General features: G+C 43.8%; 1 protein-coding gene across 1 annotated transcript; it reads left to right on the top strand.

Moving 5' to 3' along the window:
* Window positions 1-1,952: 1,952 nt before the first annotated feature.
* LOC149320666 (uncharacterized) lies at window positions 1,953-15,013 on the top strand. The gene is made up of 6 exons (XM_089503484.1): window positions 1,953-2,010; window positions 4,120-4,591; window positions 6,332-6,452; window positions 9,902-9,978; window positions 10,884-11,010; window positions 12,307-15,013. The coding sequence occupies exons 2-6, from the start codon at window positions 4,175-4,177 to the stop codon at window positions 13,965-13,967; spliced, it is 2,403 nt and encodes an 800-aa protein (XP_089359610.1). The 5' UTR covers window positions 1,953-2,010; window positions 4,120-4,174; the 3' UTR covers window positions 13,968-15,013.
* Window positions 15,014-15,597: the final 584 nt, after the last annotated feature.

Here is a 15,597-nt window from a genome sequence, read left to right as displayed (position 1 = left end):
CACGCGCGGGGGGGAGGGAAGTGAGGCAGGCGCGCGCGCACGGGGAGGGAAGTGGGGAAGGCGCGCGCACTGCCCCTGCCCCTGCTAAGGCCTGGGCGGCGCGCAAGCCCTCCCAGTGGGGGCGTGGTGGCGGCGGCGCTTCTGCCGCCCGCCGAGGAAGAGGAGGAAGGCGGAGCCGGAGGAGGAGGAGGAGGTGGGTCGGCGCCGCAGCAGCCGCATTAGCGGCAGCGGCAATGGCCGCAGCGGACCCCCAAACCGGAAGCAAGGCACGGGTGGGGGCCCAAACCGGACCGTGACCGGGAGGGGCCCCCCGAAACCGTGATTGTCACGGGGGCCGCCGGGTTATGGCAACCCTATCCCTGTCCTGTGTGGACTTTCTGATGATGTACAAGGGAAGACTTCTTAGTAAAACATTTCCCACAGTGCTGGCATTTGTATGACTTTTCTCCTGTGTGGATTCTCTGATGCTTTGAAAAGTATGACTTGTCAGCAAAACATTTCTCACACTCTTGGCATTTGTATGGTTTCTCTCCTGTGTGGAAACTCTCATGCCTCACAAGGGAAGACTTCCTAGCAAAACTTTTCCCAAATGGTGGCCTTTGTATGGTGTTTCTTCAGTGTGGACACTCTGATGCCTCACATGAGTAGACTTGTCAGTAAAACATTTCCCACAGTGTTTTGCTTGCTTATGAATCATCAGAAAAACCACATAGGAGAGAAACCATACAAAGGCCAGCAGTGTGGGAAATATTTCTTTTCTTTGTCGTTGAGGCTGTAGAACTGCAAAGTGGCCACTGGAGGGCGGGCAAGAGCAAGAACTGAAGCGCCTTTGGCCAGTGACGTCAGAGACGGTGGAGAGGAGAAGGAGGGCAGGAGAAGGCTGGCTAGCGGCGATCCCGCGTGGCTTTGATTCTGTCTGTGGCTTTGTTGGTGTAAAAAAAGATAGACGGATGAACTAGACTGAGCTGGTCCTGAAGGAGGAAAAGGCCACGATGGCCTCAGTGCTGAGAAGAGTGGGGTATTCTGGGAGAGGACAGTCTGGAGGTTCCTGGGAGAGGACCTTGTATGGAGGACAGAGTGCCAGTGTTTCAGGCAGTTCTACTATGAGGAGGAGCTCCACCGACTCTGCTGTCAGTGGCTGAAGCCAGAACAAGACACAAAAAACGAAATCCTGGACCTGGCCATCTTGGAGCAGTTCCTGACCATCTTACCCCCAGAGACTCAGAACTGGGTCACGGAATATGGGGCAGAGACCTGTTCCCAGGCGGCGGCCCTTGCAGAGGGTTTCTCCCTGAGTCGGGCAACAGCAAGTGAGGGCATTTCTTCTTGGAGCCAAGGTGGGCTGGATCTGGCTCTGGGCTGTCTTTTTGGAGTCTCTGATGACATCAGGGGGGCAAAGGCTGAAATGCAGTCTTACCAGGTTTGGCTTTGATAGGGAAAAGTGTGGGGAGGACTCGCCTTCTGATGAAGTAGAACCTGAGTCCCTGAAGCATCTCACAAGAGCGGTTGTTTTAAAGCCAGGTGTGTGCTCCCCGTGTGCCAGATTTTTCAAAAGAAGGGCCAGATGGAGCTCTGGGGCCACCACAAACTACAATTCCCAGAATGGCTTCAACTGCCCTGGCTCAAGTACTATGGAATTCAGGGAGCCCTTGCTTTGTGAGACATTTAGCCTTCTCTGTCAGAGAGCTCTCTGGGGCCAGCAAAAACTACAATTCCCAGAATCCCATAGCATTCAGCCATGGCAATTAAAGTAGTGTAAAATCTGCAGTGTGAATGCAGCCCTGTGCCATTAAAGAGGCTACTGGTCTCCTTTCCTTTCCCCCCCAAACACACCTTTTCCTTTTTATTTATTTTAAATAAGCAAATAAAATTTAGGCCAAAGAGGTTGCCTGGCAACAGCCACTTCCGGTATCCCCTCTAGCCCTCTCCCGGAAGTCTCTATGCCCCGCCCCCTTCTCCTCCCAAGGGGTTTGAGGAGAATCCCTGATGCGCCCTCGGCGTCAGGCAAAGGTGAGTCCTGAAGGAGGCGGGAGAAACCACGCAGAAGAGAAGGGGGGGCTCTCCGCCTTTCTGAGCCAGTGCTCCCCCCGCAGTCAAGTGGTGCATGCCATCCATCCCTCTGCAGCAGCTGCTTTCTGCTGAACTGTGCATCTCTCTGCTCTCCTTGAAACCCTGGGATTTCTAGTTTTTTACACATGGATGAACGAGACTACATGTGGAAGGGATCTAGGAGTCCTAGTAGGACACAAGTTGAACATAAGTCAGCAGTGCGATGCGGCATCTAACAAGGCCAATGCGATTCTAGGTTGCATCAATAGAAGTATAGTGTCTGGATCAAGGGAAGTAATAGTGCCACTCTATTCTGCTTTGGTCAAGCCCCACCTGGAATATTGTGTCCAGTTCTGGGCACCACAATTAAAAAAGGACATTGAGAAACTGGAGTGTGTCCAAAGGAGGGCGACTAAAATGGTGAAGGGTCTGGAAACCATGTCCTATGAGGAACAACTGAGGGAGCTGGGGATGTTTAGCCTGGAGAAGAGAAAGTTAAGAGGTGATATGATAAACCTGTTTAAATACTTGAAGGGATGTCACATTGAGGAGGGAGCAAGATTGGTTTCTGCTGCTCCAGAGAACAGAACCCAGAACAATGGATGCAAGCTCCAGGAAAAGAGATTCCACCTCAACATTAGGAGGAACTTCCTGACAGTAAGGGCTGTTCGACAGTGGAATGCACTCCCTCGGAGGGTGATAGAGTCTCCTTCCTTGGACGTCTTTAAACAGAGGCTGGATGGCCATCTGTTGGGGATGATTTGATTTGGATTTCCTGCATGGCAGGGGGTTGGACTGGATGGCCCTTGCGGTCTCTTCCATCTCTATGATTCTCTGATTCTCTGACAGAGATTATACCCAGGGGTAGCTGTTTTGGCCATACAGCAAAGTACAGTCACACCCCAAATCCTCAAAACAGTGACACTTTCTTCACTGAGGCTGCACTGCAGAATTAATCCAGTTTGAGACCGCTTTAACTGCCTTAGCTCAATGCTAGGGGTTGCAGACACATGGGATGCATCCACACTGGAGAATTAATCCAGTTTGGATGTTAAATTCCCTGGACTTTCAGACTTTCCTAGTTGGCCAAAGGCAGATGTGCCAGCCTACAAGAGATACCCCTCCATACCATCTGAACTGGTAACAAAAACACCAAAATGCAGGCCTAGGATTGATATCTTCAATTCTTTTTCTCCAGCATGGTTTTCAACACCTTGCCTGATGAAGAAACCAGTGTGGAGCTTTGAAAACTTGCAACCATGTGTTTTTGTTCATTTTGGTAGGTCCCATAAAGGTATCACTGTTTGGTGGGTTTGAGGTGTTATTACACAAAGAACTAATTAGGGATTTGTGCTCTATCACAAGGCTTGAAATTGCTTCGAAGTGGAAAACTCTGAGCTGACTCTGACTCTATCAGTAGAGTCTTGGATGAAACATCTTTGGGATATTGCTTAAGTGGAAAAATATTATCTTCCTGTTTTCGAGATACAAATGAGGTCAGACAGACCCTATTTGTTTGAGGGAGGGGGTTGGCAGTTTGGTTTACTTTTATTGACTGTATTTATCATTCTACTGATTTTGTTGCTCCTCACTCCTAAATCGCATTATTACTAGGAAAGATTCATGGCCCTTGGGGTTTGGTTCCAGGGCCCTCCGTGGATACCAAAATCTGTGGATGCATTGTAAAATGATGTCCCTTATATAAAATAACAAAATCAAGGATTTCTTTTTGAAATGTGTATATTAAATATTTCCAAGCCATGGGCAGTTGAATCTATGGAGAAAAAAACCCATGGATATGGAGAGCTGACTGTATGGTGAGGATTTCAAGATTGAGTTGTGCTTCCTGTATCTTGAAAACTGAAATTTGAAACACTGGTATTTGGTATTTGGTATTTTATTGTTTTATTTTATTGTTTTATTGTATTGATTGTTTAAATAAAGCACAATAAAAGGGTTTTTCAAGTTTAAAAAAGGCACTTCCTTTTTTTAGGTGCATACAGAAGCACACACAATTTCTGCTACATGTGGTTCCAAGCTAACACCCCATTTCCCTTCCTTTGCCTTAAGAAAGAAATTGACAGGCCTGCAAGGAGATCCTTTGAACCCCTTTAGAGGCTGAGTGATGGAAGAGCCAGAGCCAGCTGGCCCTGAGGCCCAAAGAAGAGGCCACGATGCCATTGGCCCTGGAAGCAGTGGAGCATTCTGGGAAAGAACAGGCCAGAAGGACCTGACCAAGGACACTGCCAGCTCTGAAGTCCAGCGCCAGCACTTCAGGGATTTCTGCTACCAGGATGCCAAAGGACCCCGGGAGGTTTGTAGGCAAATTCACAACCTTTGCCAGCAATGGCTCAAGCCAGAGAAGCACACAAAGACTCAGATGCTGGACCTGGTGATCCTGGAGCAGTTCCTGGCTGTCCTTCCCCCGGAGATGGAGAGCTGGGTTCGAGAGTGTGGGGCAGAGACCAGTTCCCAGGCTGTGGCCCTGGCAGAGGGTTTCCTCCTGAGTCAGGCAGAGGAGGAGAAGCAGATGGAGGAAGAGGTGAGAACATTTGGTTTTGATGATCTCATATCCCAGATCTGCTCATATGGGGTCTGCCAAATAGCCTATACCTGAGTTAGGATCCCATTGTTAATTAATAATTTATTTATTTATTGTATTATTTTAAGTATCCCAAACCTGCCTAGATACCATAAAGGCACCAGATAGTACTTGTATGGGTGATCCCCAACAAATATCAGGTGCTGTATGCTACATTTCAGAGGAAGGAACTGGCAAAACCACTGCTGAATATTCCATGCCTAAGAAAACTCATGAAATTCATGGAGTCACCAGATGTAGGGTATTTTGAGCTGTGATCATACCATATAATATATCATTTACCACTAATAAAGTTTATAGAATCATAGAGTTGGAAGAGACCCTAAGGGCTATCCAGTACAGTCCTGCCATGCAGAACCACACACATCAAAGCACCCCTGTCAGATAGCCATCCACCCTCTCTGTTTAAAGACCTCCAAAGAAGGAGGCTTCACCATATTCTGAGGAAGTGTATTCTTCTGTCAAACAGCTCTTACTGTCAAGAAGTTGTTCCTAACATTTAGGTGGAACCTCTTTTCCTGTAGTTTGAATGCACTGTTCTATGTCTTGGTCTCTGGAGCAGCAGAAAACAAACTTAATAATAATAATAATAATAATAATAATAATAATAATAATAGGTTTTATTTATATACCGCCCAATCACTGGGAATCCGAGCGGTTTACAATAGAGGGGATAACAGATAGTTCCCTGCCCACAGGCTTACAATCTAAAAGACACGACACAAAAGGAGAAGGGAATGGTGAGGGAGGGAGGGAATCAGGTCCAGCATTCTTCTCTCCCTCTGAGGCCTGGACCAAGGCAGATGGACCGGAGGGAGGGCTCTTCTTCTTTAGGCTAGCCCCTGATGGAACTGGGCCAGCCTTCTCTCTCCCTCAGAGGCCAAAAGATGACAGTTGGGGAGGGAGGAGGATACTTGCTCTATTCTCAATGTGAAATTCCTTCAAATATTGAAACATGGCTGTCTTGTCCCTTTTTAACCTTCTCTTCCCCAGGCTAAACATACTCAGTTTCCTAAGCTACCCATCATAGGTCATGGTTTCTAATTATTTTGTCATTTTGATCACCCTCCTCTGAATACATTCCAGCTTGTCAATACCCTTGTGCTCCTTATGCTACATATCCTTATGCTGCAGCAGTCATGTGTGTCGGTGTCCGGCACCAAAAGAAGCATTGAAAAGGCCTGGTACTACACCCAGTTCCAGACAAAAAGAACAACAGTACTCTGAAGAGGGTCTCACCTTAATCATAATCATTCAGGGTCAGACTGGTGGGGTAAGAGGTGGACCTGCTGGTATTTGGGTCTGAGCCTATTGATGCCTTGAAAGGTAAGAATGGCCCTATACAGAAAGGCAAAATAAAGCTGCTTTGGGTCACTGTAGAGGTATGCTGTTTAAGAGTCCATAAGCTGCACCAAAGCTGTGCACCAGTCCTTAGGACTGGATCGTGGCTTTGGTGCAGCTTCCAGGCTCTTAGTACGCATGCATTATTTAAACAGCATACCTCCAAAGTGACCAGAAGCAGCTTTATTTTGGCCTGTCTGTATGGGGCCAATCAGTACCTTAAGTGAAGCTCAGAGGCAAATAGGGTCTTTCAGCAAATTACTGCCCTTGACCCATGCTATTTATTTCTTTTTCTTATTGTTCCTTTTCCTGTCATTGATCCTTTTCCTCTTCTTTCAGATGAAGGTGGAATTAGGCAATGCAGACATTGCGTTCACTGATCATGCACCATTGGACACCCATCAGAGGACAGAGATAAGGCAGATCAAGCAAGAAAATGGCAAAGGTGCTCCATCTCTTGGTAGGAATAGCTGATTACCGTATATGGTTGACTATAAGTCAATTTCACGTTTAAGTCGAGGGCAGGTTTGTGGGCCAAAATTATGGATTTTAATATGACCTGCGGATAAGTCGAGGGTAAACCTTCGGGGTACGTAAGAAAGCATGGAAAGGACAAAGCAAAGGAAAATGATGCCAAGGAATGAAGAAAATTCTGGCAGGCATAGCTGTTTGTGGTCAACCTAAATGGATCAGGAGGGGACTATGGTATATGGCATCTATGTGTTGTAGGGTTCTGAGTGAGCTGCTGCAGCAGCAAGAGATCACTAGATGGTGCAAATGTCACTCTAAGCAATTCCACTGCTTTTTATAGTCTTTTTTTCCCTGGAAAGGCAGCTGTTTTTACTCAACTCTGCCTTGGCTCTGACTTGGTGCTGCAAATGTTGAGTCTTGCTAAGGCAAGGGCTGTAATAATAATGCTTGAGGAGTGGCTGTCAGCCCCTCCTCCCCACAATCTGCAACCTGGCTGCCTGTGAAGCCTGCAGTGTCCGCTTTCTGTCATGCCTCTTCTCGTATCTCATGCCTATCTCACATCATTTCCATCGGTGCTCCTCCCGTCCCCCTCATCTATCTCACATCTTCCTTTGCCCAGTACATCCTGCCTTGAGGAGGGCTGCCCCATGGCTCCAAGCTCTGATATGATAGCCCTGTTTAAGCATTTAAAAAGGTGTCATATTGATGGAGCAAGCTTGTTTTCTGCTGCTTCACAGAATAGGACCCAGAACAATGGATGCAAGCTACAGGAAAAGAGACTCTACCTAAACGTCAGGAAGAGGTTCTTCAAAGTAAGAGCTGTTTCACAGGGGAAGACACTCACTTGGAGGGTAGCGGAGCCTCCTTCTTTGGAGGTTTTCAAACAGAGGCTGGTTGGCCATCTGTAAGGAGTGCTTTGATTGTGAGGTCCAGTGTGACAAAAGGGGATTGGACTCGGTGGCTCTTGGGGTTCTTCCAACTTTATGATTCTATTCTTTCCTCACCACACCTGTCACGATGCATCTTCTTCTCAATACCTTGAAGCCACTTTTTACCTTAGGAACATTCAAAGATTACTTATGAATGAGACTTGCCCTACATCCACCCTTAATACGCTTTCCTTAAATGAATAAGGGCTAGGGTCCCAGTATCCTCCTCTTACAAGTTTCTTTCTATCTGCAGGAGATCCGTTCTCCCCCCCCCCCCCCCCACCCCAGCAGATAGCACAAAACACAGGACCTTAAGTCCTGTTCTTTTCAATGGGCACATGCTCTCACTCGTGTCACCACATGTACACATGCCCATTGAAAAAGCTGGGGCTTGCTGTCTGCAGAAGTTCAAACTGCAGATGGCAAGCACGCAGTTGATGCGGGCATGCTGTAGTATGTTTTCTGTGTTTTCATTGTTATGAATTCACTGAGGCCAGAGATCTTCTTGAAACAAAAAACGTTATTCATTCTGCTGGGCCTTTCTGTGGCTTTTGATATCATCAGCTGTGGTATCTTTCTAAGCCACATCTCTAGAATGAGACTTGAGGACCTTGTTCTCTGGTAGTTCCAGTCCTCCTTTGAGGGACAAATTCAGATAGTGGTGCTGGAGGATTCCTACTTGATCCCATGGCCATTGGCTTATGGAATCCTTCAGGGCTCAGTTTTGTCTCTCGTGCTGTTTAACATCTATATGAAACCACTGGCATAATTATCTGTAGTTTTGGAGTTGGATGTCACCCATATGTTGGATACCCAATTCTGTCTTTCCTTTACATCCATTTCCAAGGAAGCTGCCTCTGTGCTAAGTCAATGTCTGCTGTCAGTAATGGACTGAATGAAGGCAATAAAATTGAAGATTATATCCAGACAAGACAGAGGTGCTCCTGGTCAGTTGTAAGGCAGATCAGGGAACAGGGATTCAGCCTAGGTTGGATGGGTTTATGCTACCATTGAAATCTCAGGATCGCAGCTGAGGTGTTCTCCTGAATTCAATTCTGAGCCTGGATGTCCAGGTTTCAGTGGTGGCCCGGAGTGTGTTTGCACAGTTAAAACTGATGTGCCAGTTGTGTCTGTTCCTTGAGACATCAGATCTGGCTACAATGACGCACGCCTTGTTTATAACTCATTTGGATTACTGTAACACACTCTCTGTGGGGTCTGCCTTTGTCAACTGTTCGCAAACTTTAGCAAGTCCAGAATGCTGCAGCCAGGTTGCTGATCAGAACAAATAAGAGGAAGCATATAGCCCTATTGATGAAACAACTCCACTGGCTGCTGATCCATTTCCAAACATAATTCAGAGTGCTGGCTGTGACTTTTAAAGCCTTACACAGCTTTGATCCTAATTATTTGAAAAATGGTATTTCCTTATATGAGCCTGCCCATGCTCTAAGACAGTGTTTCCCAAACTTTGGTCTTCCAGTTTAGCCTTCAGCTCCCAGAATTCCTTACTGTTGGCAAGGTTAGCCAGGACCTCTGGGCATTGAAGTCCCATTTGGGAAATACTGCTCTAAGGTCTGCGATGGAAGGCTTTCTTTCAGTCCTAACACCATCACAGGTGTATTTGCTGAGGGCATTAAAGAAAGCTTTCTTGGTAGCAGCTCCTAAGTTGTGGCATTACCTTCCCAAGAAGTCTGTTTGTCCCCATCCCTGTTGTCTTTCCACTGGCAAAGACCTTTTTATTGATTGATTTTTATTATGTTGTGGCATACAGATCTCTTAAGTGGGGGGGGGGTTGCGTGTAGTGTTTCCTTTTACTGTGTTTTCAATGCTGTTTTTAACTTGTTTTTAAATTCAAATTTAGTTCAATTGTCATTTAACTTTTGTACTAAGAAGGTTTTTTAAAAGTTGCATTGCATTTTTAAAATGTTGTACACCATCATCAATCCTGTGCTTGGAGAAAGGTGAGATCTAAAACAAACAATTACATAATAATATTTGTTGTTGTTGTTGTTGTTGTTGTTGTTGAATAAAAATGCTTGAAAAATGTACCGAAGCACAAGGATGCCTCCTTTTGTGAGAATTCAAGAAGCTCAACTACTTGTGGAACAGGGTTTTTGTGAAGACATTATTGCATCAGTATTTTGACCTTAACTTAGTTGATATAATTTCTGCCCTATATACAGTAAGCTTTGGGTATCTGCTGGTTCCAGGACCCCCCCCCCCCCCCATGGATACCAAAATTTATGGATACTCTAGTCCCATTATGTATGACGCCGTAGTAAATTTGTGTCTTTTATATAAAATGGCAAAATCAAGATTTGCTTTTTAGATTTATTTTTAAATATATATATTTTCAAGTGTCGATGGTGAAAACTGTGGATGCAGAAGCTGTGGATACAGAGGACTGACTGTAATAAAAAATGATTAATAAAAGCAGTTCTTGTGACTGATAGTGATATACTTGCCAAGTCCTTCTCAAGCACGACTTACTGTGTCTCCCTCACAGGTGGTGTGACGAACATCTGGCCTTGTTCAAGGATTTTTCCTGCAGCACTGGATATGGATGCAGTCCTGCCAGATCAGGTAGGGGAAGAAGACTAGGAGGCAAGCTCCAGGAGAACTAGTAGGGGGACACACTCTGAATGGCTAGGTTCTCAAATAATTGAGAAGACCCTGCTGGATCCAAAACCTATTGTGTCTAGCAGTCTGGTGGCTAAACAGAGACTTTTGCATGTTGGGATTCAAATCCATGAGAGCCAGCATAGTGTAGTGTTTGAACATTGGACTATGACTACAGACCAGGGTTTGAATCCCCACTCAGCCATGGAAACCCACTGGCTTACCTTGGGCACGTCACACTCTATTCACACTTAGTGAAGATTGCGGATATGGATGAATGCTATATAGTGGGCACTCTACATTTGCTGGGGTTAGGGGCACAGGACCCCCATGAAAGTGGAAAAACTGCAAATAAAAAAGCACTTTTTTTTTAACCTGAGAGAACACCTCTCTAGGAGTTGGTAGGTCCTCTAGCAGAACTCTGTGGTCAACCTCTGGCAGAGGTTGACCATAGAATTGCACTGGGAAACCTATAAGTACCCTTGAGAAATGTTAGTTCTAGGAATCTCTAGGTTCTCCAGCACAGTTCTAAGGTCAAATCCTGCCAGATGTTGACCATAAACCTAGAGGACCTAGAGATTCCTAAGCAAATCTGGAAAAGTCAAAGCTGCAAATGTGGAGGGCCAACTGTATTTCCAGCAGAAGTTGGTCATGAAGTTATGCTGGAGAACCTGCATGTGCCTAGAGAAACCTCTTTTTTGGGCTCAGTTAAGTGAGACTGAGGTTTACAAAACCTGTGGATTTGGGGGTCATAACTATCAAGGAAGTTTTGCAACAAAATTCACAGCCACATGCAGAAGCTGATTATCTCCTCCTCCTCCTCCCCCCCCTCCCCCCCCCTCCTCCTCGTCGTCTTATTATTATTTCAGGATCTGGTGACCTTTCAGGAAGTTGCTGTGTATTTCACAAAGGAGGAGTGGGCTCTTCTGGATCCTGGCCAGAAAGATCTGCACAGAGAAATCATGGCAGAAACTTGTGAGATTGTGGCCTCTCTCGGTAAGGCTCCCTTAGCACCTTGTCTGAGTAATCCTGGAACCAGGAATTGTTCATGCTGTAGGTCTGTATCAGTTTGAGAGATTTCCATGTTGGGCATACAAAACATCCTGGATGGAGGGTTTTAGGGGTTGTAATCCAAAAGATGGAACATTTCCATCATTTTGGAAATACAGGGAAAAGTGCTGAAATGCCCTGAACACCTGTGGTGGTGGTGGTGGTGTGTCTCTGGATGAACAGGCTTTATTAAACATACCAAAATATGAACCTGCCATTGATTTATTGTGCTTGCATTATGTACTCTGATCCTTAAAAAAGTTACAGTTGGAGGTCTTCATTTCAAATTTTAATTTGGAAATGCAAGCAGATCATCAAAAGCTGGGAGTACTGGCTGCCAGTTAATAGTAACTATTTTAATACATAATAGCATCCACCTCCACACTACCTTTTTAATCCTATTTATGTTTCAAATCGTAAAATATTCGTATGTATGCAAACTGTCACTTAGCTACTTCTTCTCTCTTATCATTCAGTATGTTTATGTGGAGACCCTGCAATGAGCAAGGGATTGGATGTGATGGCGCATGGGATCCCTTCCAATTCTATGATTCTATGATCTGTAGTCCCTTCCAGCCTTTTTCCTGAAACTACAACTTCAACAAAATCAAATTCTGTCAATATACAAATTCAAAGCTATTTTTATCATGTAACTAATCTTTAAATCACATCAGTCCTTAATAAATTACTATTACATTTTCCAATGTTAGTTATCATTATAATGCAAGTATATCAGCAGTGTATCCCATGTATCCCATACTGTTATGCTAGAAAGGTTTTTTCTTCTGCATGTACCCAAGTTCATATCTTAGTGGAATTCTTAAATAATTTTGCTCAACTTGTCCGTGACTTGTTATTAAGGTGATAATACCATACATGAGAGCCAGCATGGTGTAGTGGTTTGAGTATTGAACTGTGACTCTGGAGTCCAGGGTTTGAATCCTGGCTCTGCCATGTGAACCCATTGGGTGACCTTGAGCAAGTCACACACTCTCAGCCTCAGAGGGTGTCAATAGAAAAATCCCTCTGAAGAAATTTAGCAAGAAAACATCTCCTTACCTCCTTGTGGGATAGTTGGTTGGAATGTCTGTAAAGGGGAAGAGGGCCCTGTCCCACCTTGGAGGAGGATGTCCAGATAGCAGAGCTGACAGTGGCAGTTCACCACCCTCCTTTCTTTGTTTTCATTCTAAATGAGTTCTGTAATATAATTCTTCCCTCATATTTATGTCTTTCTTCCTGCAGGAACTGTGAAAACAAGTATGACAAAGGAAGAGCTTCAGAAAAGAAGAACCAAAGCAAAAGAAAAGTGGAGGAAGAAATTGGGTTTTTCTCAAGATGGAGACTCCCTTAAACTCCCACTGCTTGAAGAGTGTTTCACAGGAAAGGAAAATGAAATATTCTTTCCCTGGGCAAAAACCTTAACTAGGGTTTCAAGTGCTGGAGTACCAACAGGGGTGTATGGAGTAAAGGAATCAGTTAAACACTCAGAGTATGGAAAGCCATTCAAGTGGAAGGTACATGCTATTGTGCATCAAAGAGCCCATAGAGGAGAAAAATATGTTGCACATTCAGTGTGTAAAAAGAACTTCAGTGGGTGCAAAAGTCTGACTAAAAATCAAATAGTCCATGTAGCAAACAGAGTTTACAAATGCTCAGATTGTGGAAAGAGTTTCAAATGGAGTTTTAACCTTCTTGTCCATAAAAGACTTCACAGAGAAGAGAAACCATACAGATGCTCGGAGTGTGGAAAGACCTTCAGACACAGCAGTACCCTTATTGAGCATGTAAGAACACACACAGGAGAGAGACCATACAATTGCTCAGTGTGTGGAAACAGCTACAAATATGCTAATGGACTTAGTAAACATCAAAGAATCCACAGAGGAGAGAAACCATTTAAATGCTTGGAATGTGGGAAAGACTTCACAGAAAAAAGTAGCCTTATTCACCACCAAAGAATCCACACTGGAGAGCGACCTTATAAATGTTCAATATGTGGAATGAGTTTCGGGCACAGCAACGTTCTTGTTAACCATCAAAGAATCCATACAGGAGAAAAACCATATAAATGTTCAGAGTGTGGAAAGAATTTCCGACAGAGAGGTGTTCTTGCTAAACATCAAAGAATCCATACAGGAGAGAAACCATATAAATGTTCAGAATGTGGAAAGAGCTTTGGCGACAGTGGTATTCTTGCTAAACATCAGAGAATTCACACAGGAGAGAAACCATATAAATGTTCAGAATGTGGGAAAAGCTTCAGACAAAAAGCTAGTCTGCTATACCATCAAAATAACCATACAGGAAAGAGACCATACAAATGTACAGAGTGTGGAAAGAGCTTCAAAGAGAACCGGGCCCTTACTAAACATCAAAAAATTCACACAGGAGAGAGACCATACAAATGCTCAGAATGTGGCAAAAGCTTCACAGAGAAAGCAGGACTTGTCTGCCATCAAAACACCCATACAGGAGAGAGACCATACAAATGCTTAGAGTGTGGAAAGAGCTTCAGACGCAACAGTAATCTTTTTGAGCATAGAAAGACCCACACAGGTGAACGACCCTACAAATGTTCAGAGTGTGGAAAGAGCTTGAGAAACTGGAGTGGACTTACTAAACATCAAAGAACCCACACAGGGGAGAAACCATATAAATGTTCAGAGTGTGGGAAAAACTTTACACAGAAAGGTGGTCTTACTAGCCATCAAAGAATCCACACAGGAGAGAGACCTTATAAATGTTCAGAGTGTGGAAAGTGTTTCATGTACAGCAATGTTCTTGCTAGCCATCAAAGAACCCACACAGGAGAGAGACCTTATAAATGCTCAGGATGTGAAAAGACATTTACAGAAAGAAGTGGCCTTCACAAACATCAAAAAGTCCACATAGGAGAGAAATAGTATGATTACTCAGAGTATAGGAGGACCACACAGAACTGAAGACTTCATTCTCACTTTAAAAAGATAACTCAGTTGAAAACAACTTTAAATACTCCTAAGTTGAGTCAAAACTTAAGTCTTAGGTGCAGTCTTTCTGTGTACCACAGAATCTACACTTTCTTGTAGATTCTCCCTATACTCTGGCATGGAGGAAAGAAAGAAAATGTAGAAAGGATGTGTTAGAAGTAAATTTCCACAAAAACAGATACAAACTGTTCTTATTCCTTATAGCCTTCCAATAAGGATGATGTTCATGGGCCCCCATGTATACCTTGGAAAGACTTGAAAATATTGAATTACAATGAAATTAATATCTTTGCTGTATGCTGTGTATTCTGTATGCCGTGACATGTCAGTTGCCAGTCTAGAACTGAATGTTTAGTGCGATAAGTGGCAGAGGGAGAAGAATAGATGAGTAAAAAGGTAAACCTGGGCATCACTGGAGTTCAAAACAGCCTGTACCTTTCTTCTGAAGTGTAGGTCTTCAGTTTTGGTTAGATTGGTGTGATTATTTTCTCTTTATATGTGCAAAACTGGTGTACTGCTGGCAGGATAGAGCAATCTCTAAAACGTACAAAGAAAGACAGCCAAATACATATTCAGAGTGTGAAAATTATTTCCGAGGAGTGACCTTACTACACATCAACGAATACTCACAGGAGAAACATTGTAAAGAGAAAAGTTTCAGAAGACACTTCAGCATAGCAATGGCTTTGATAACCATCAAATTATCTAGAAAGAAACCATAAATAAATTCTTGGAGTGTGGAAAGAGCTTCATTTCCAGCCAAAGCCTAACATCACACCACTAAACACACAAACCATATACTTGTTATGAGCATGGAAATAAATTTTGTACTAGTCATAACCATGTTTTAAACATAGTTTAATATACAAATTACAAATATAGGATGGGCATCTGCCTGGATATCAGAATGTAGGAGAGGAACAAATTATATAGGCTAACAATCTTGTAAGATGTTTTAAAAATAAACTAGCATGAAAGAATGTATGTAGTGTATTATTCTGTTATGTCCATTCGCTTTGGGTGATCTTTATGGTGCTACACATATGCCGATACCTCAATAAGAACTTAGTATCTTAGAACAGTAGAGTTGAAAAAATCCCAAGAGTCATTTAATCCAGCCATGCCAATGCGGGACATTCACAGCATCCTTTATCCAACCTCTATTTGAAACCTACCACTTTTCAAGGTAGTTCATCCTATTAGCAGACAGCCCGTACAGCTGGGAAGTTAGTGTTTTTAATACTTAACACATAGTCTCCTTTCTTATCATTGGAATCTATTGGTTTGATGGATTACCTGATGATTTGATGGGTTTTTTTTATATTGTGAGCCATCTTGGGTCCCTTTTGGGAGAAAGGTGGCATAGAACGGTTTCTTCTTTCCTGTTGAAGCTGTCCAGGTGTGATCTCTAAAATCCTCTTTGTATATCCTCCCACCCTGAGGCCTTGCCATTCAACATAACAATACACAGATTAACATGGAAATAACTCCTCTTAACCCAAGGTATGTATGTATATGTATATGTATATGTATGTATACATATATGTATATGTATGTACATACA

Source organism: Sceloporus occidentalis, unplaced genomic scaffold, assembly GCF_023333645.1.
Source record: "Sceloporus occidentalis isolate IW3139 unplaced genomic scaffold, rSceOcc1.0.p SCAF_1, whole genome shotgun sequence".
In the NCBI taxonomy this organism is placed as follows: domain Eukaryota; kingdom Metazoa; phylum Chordata; class Lepidosauria; order Squamata; family Phrynosomatidae; genus Sceloporus; species Sceloporus occidentalis.
Note: the sequence above shows the minus strand (reverse complement) of the source record. Positions and strands in the feature narration are given on the sequence as shown.

Excerpts from the sequence above, each read along its gene's own strand:
- LOC149320666 (XM_089503484.1), top strand. The coding sequence starts at position 4,175 with ATGGAAGAGCCAGAGCCAGCTGGCCCTGAGGCCCAAAGAAGAGGCCAC. Across the intron at positions 6,453-9,901 it reads CAAAGGTGCTCCATCTCTTG|GTGGTGTGACGAACATCTGG; the intron begins GTAGGAATAGCT and ends TCTCCCTCACAG. Across the intron at positions 9,979-10,883 it reads ATGCAGTCCTGCCAGATCAG|GATCTGGTGACCTTTCAGGA; the intron begins GTAGGGGAAGAA and ends TTATTATTTCAG.